At 43.6% G+C, this 3,591-nt stretch overlaps 1 protein-coding gene across 1 annotated transcript in view; it reads left to right on the forward strand.

Annotated features, from left to right (window-relative positions):
• The first annotated feature begins 722 nt into the window (after window positions 1-722).
• The window catches only part of arg1 (arginase 1), a 9,091-nt gene continuing 6,222 nt past the window's right edge, over window positions 723-3,591 (forward strand). The window contains exons 1-3 of the mRNA XM_008299114.1: window positions 723-1,211; window positions 1,284-1,356; window positions 2,287-2,461. Coding sequence (XP_008297336.1) covers window positions 1,083-1,211; window positions 1,284-1,356; window positions 2,287-2,461 — 377 coding nt within the window. The 5' untranslated portion in view covers window positions 723-1,082. The remainder of the gene's footprint in view (window positions 1,212-1,283; window positions 1,357-2,286; window positions 2,462-3,591) is intronic.

A 3,591-nucleotide genomic window follows, 5' to 3' on the forward strand; every position in this document is an offset into this window, starting at 1 on the left:
TTAGCCGCTACATTAGCCTAAACAGGATAACGTAGCAGCTGACATTGTCCTGAAGAAGATAATGTTTGCTAAAACTTGATGATGTTAGCCACTGCATTATGCTAAAAGAAAAACAAGGTAATGTTAGCCAAAATAAAGTGTTGGTTGCTGCGTTATCCCTAACAAGAAAAGGTTAGCTGCTACATTAGCATCTGTGCCTGTTGTGTGTGTGTGTAGCAGCGCTACAACAGATGCTAACCGGCCGCTGCCGTCAGGAAACATCCGACTCTTCATCTGTCGGCAGATTGTTTTTGTTCAGTCAGAGCTGCAGGCGTGTTACAGGCGTGTTACAGGCGTGTTACAGGCGTGAGATGTGTGTCTGACGAGGGTGCGTTTGTTTTGCAGATGAATGTGAGGAGGTGGAGCAGCAGGTGCAGAAGGTGGTTCAGGAGATGGAGAACATCCTGGGAGAACCTCTGCAGAGCTACTTCTAACACACACACACACACACACACACACACAGCTGTGTGAAGGTCAATAAAGAAATGAAAATAATTCAGGAGGTTTTTGATCCTGATGTGAAATTAGTATTTTGCTTTTGATGTAAGAAATAAACGTTGGACTTCATGAACTTCAGGGTTTGTGTCGTTTGTTCATCCTGAAACTAAAACCTGCCTCTGCTCTGATTGGAGGAACTGTTCTGCACATGCTCAGTAGATCAGATAGGAAACGGCGGCTTTAATCAACGTGGAAGAATTCAGTTCGTCTGATTTGACGTTCATAAAGATTTTCTTTATTAAAATGTTTGTTGGTCACAACTTAAACTTTTTAAATCAGTTCATTAGTTTGAATCATTGAATGTAAATTTCTTGAGATTTTAACTTTGTCGTATTTGTTTTAATCAGAATTTAAAGTATTGTGACGTCAGATTTACTAAAGTTTTATGTAATGTGTCAAAATTACAACTTCAGAGTTTAACCTTTTAATTCATCTTAAAATCCCGGTAAACGTTGAAACGTTTCGTCACGCGGAGCCTCCCCCCTCCCGCTGACGTCACGCGGAGTTTTTAGGAGGCTCGCGCCGCTCGGACGGTCAGAGACAGGATGAGGAGCGCGAGGAGGCTGCGGGAGCTCGCGCTGACGGCGCCGAGGAGCCTTCATCATCATCTTCATCATCATCATCATCCTCAGAGATCCGCGGGAGTCGTCGGAGCAGCGTTCTGCAGAGGACAGGTGAGTGAGCGCGTGGGTTGTACGGTGCGTGCGTGCGCGCGTGCGTGTGTAAATCACGTTGTTGTGCTTCAGTCCAGATCTGGAGTAGAAGAAGGTCCGGACCGGATCCGAGCTGCAGGACTGTTGGACCGGCTGCAGCAGCGAGGTGGGACTCTGAGTAACGGAGTACTTTTACTCGAGTACTCTCTTTATGTACAATCTGAGCTGCTTTTACTCGAGTACTTCCCTGCGGTGCTCCAGCTCGTTGGTTTTCCAGATTTGATTCAATAAAAGTTTAAAAACTTAAAATCAACCTGCAGCAGCTTCAGGATCTGTTTGTTGTTTGTTGTTTGTTTTTTAGATTATTTTTTGTTTATTGTGTTTTTTAAATGTTTTAAACTTGAATTTGTTGAGTTTGGATTCTTTGAATATATTTTGAGGTTTTTTTATTTTTTAATTGACTGAGTTTGTCGTCATTATTTCAGCACATTATTTATTTGGTTTTTAATTTGATTCTTTTTTGGTTTTTGAAACTTTCAGACATTTTTACTGTTTGTGTTTTTTTCCAGATATTTTTTTTTATATTTTGTGAAAATGTTTCATAAACAGCAGATATAGAATTCCATCGTTCACATTATTTTTTACAAGGTGAATATCTGACATTATATTTGTATGTTTACGTATTTTTCATATTATTTCATGAGAAAACCTTTTTATAGATGAATTAATGTGTCAGATTTGCTTCCTGCCTGATGACAGGCTGCAGATGGAAGCTGTGATTTTCAGCCTGTTTCTGTCTTTGAGCTGAAACGTCTTCACAGAACCTCACGTCTGTTAATGTTCCTGTGAAAACGTGTCAAATATTAAAACTAGAACATGAAGCCTGAACAGAGCTTCTGGTTTGTTCCTGAACTGAAGCTGCTGCAGCGTCCAGAGTTCAGCAGAAGTTCTGTTTGCTCTGGTCTGCTGTTAATGTTCACACACAGAGAGCATGCTGGGAAGTCAGGGTTCTGTCGTCACGGGAACCAGAAAGATGGAGTCTGGTGCATTCATGGACCTCCCTCTGCCGTGGGACGGTTTGTTGTGTTGTGTTCAGGCTGTGCAGTGAAGGATTATGGGAACCTGGTGTTCGACGACGTGGTCGAGCCGTCCGGCGGCGGCGGCCTGAGGTCTGTGGCGGCGGTGGGCGGAGCCAACCGGAGGCTGTCTGAGGCGATGAAGGCGGTGAAGGAGGACGGACACACGGCCGTGATGCTGGGAGGAGACCACAGGTGGGTTCGTTACGAGTGTTCAACCGTCCGAGGACGTGAAACATCCTGATCAGCAGCTCACAAGATCCCAACAGCAGAAATACAGCTCTCATTAATTAGAAGGTGGAACTGGAAACAGACGAACCTCTGCTGCTGTTCTCAGCCGTTCCACTGGTTCCACTGGTTCCACTGGTGTCCACAACCTCTGTTTGCTATATTTATGTTCATATTCAAGCCACTGATACCTGGACAGGATGATAAATGTACAAAACAGCACGTAGAGCCACAAAAACTAATTAAAACAATTCAAACAAATATTTTTCAACAATTGCATTAATTTAACAGGCTGCAGGTGNACACACACCTGGACACACACCTGGACACACTTAGACACACTTAGACACACACCTGGACACACACCTAGACACACACCTGGACACACCTGTTTTAATGGACAACACGATGTATTGTCATGAATGAGTGCAGGAGGACCTGGAGCTCATTCTGAAACATTCTGTCACAAACATTTTCTCAGTCAAACGTCTTCATTCACGTGTTCTCGTCGCTGATTGGTTCGTTTCTTAACGATGTCTGATTGATTTAGTTTTGGACACTTTGGGATTCTGTTTGTTGAAATTCTTGTTAAATTCTCATCGTGGTGGAAATCACAGCAGCAGTCTGTGGAGTTTGAGAAGGCTGATTGATTGATTGATTGATTGATTGATTGATTGATTGATTGATTGATTGATTGATTGACCTCCTGTTCAGGTGCGGTTCTCGTCCCTGCTGATGCTGATGGAGTTGGCGTCCAAACTGAAAGAGAACTACATGGTTCTGCTGCCGGAGACCATCCCCTTCCTGGCCGAGCTGATGGAGGGTGAGGACGCACATGTTGAAATGCACACGTTAAAACACACGTTGAAACACACGTTGAAACACACGTTGAAACGCACACTGTGACGTCAACACAACTCGTTCTTCCGTTTGGGTTTTGTTTGTTTCTCGAGGAGAAAGTCGGTAACTTTCTGACTTCATGTTCGTTCACTGATCATTTTCTAGGTGATCAATAACTGCTAGCTAGCTACACAGCACCTACTTTCCCACAGACTTGCTAGCCTTGAACAGGATAACGTTAGCCGCTACATTAGCCT

The sequence above is a fragment of the Stegastes partitus genome, unplaced genomic scaffold (assembly GCF_000690725.1).
Source record: "Stegastes partitus isolate 25-593 unplaced genomic scaffold, Stegastes_partitus-1.0.2 Scaffold1381, whole genome shotgun sequence".
In the NCBI taxonomy this organism is placed as follows: Eukaryota; Metazoa; Chordata; class Actinopteri; family Pomacentridae; genus Stegastes; species Stegastes partitus.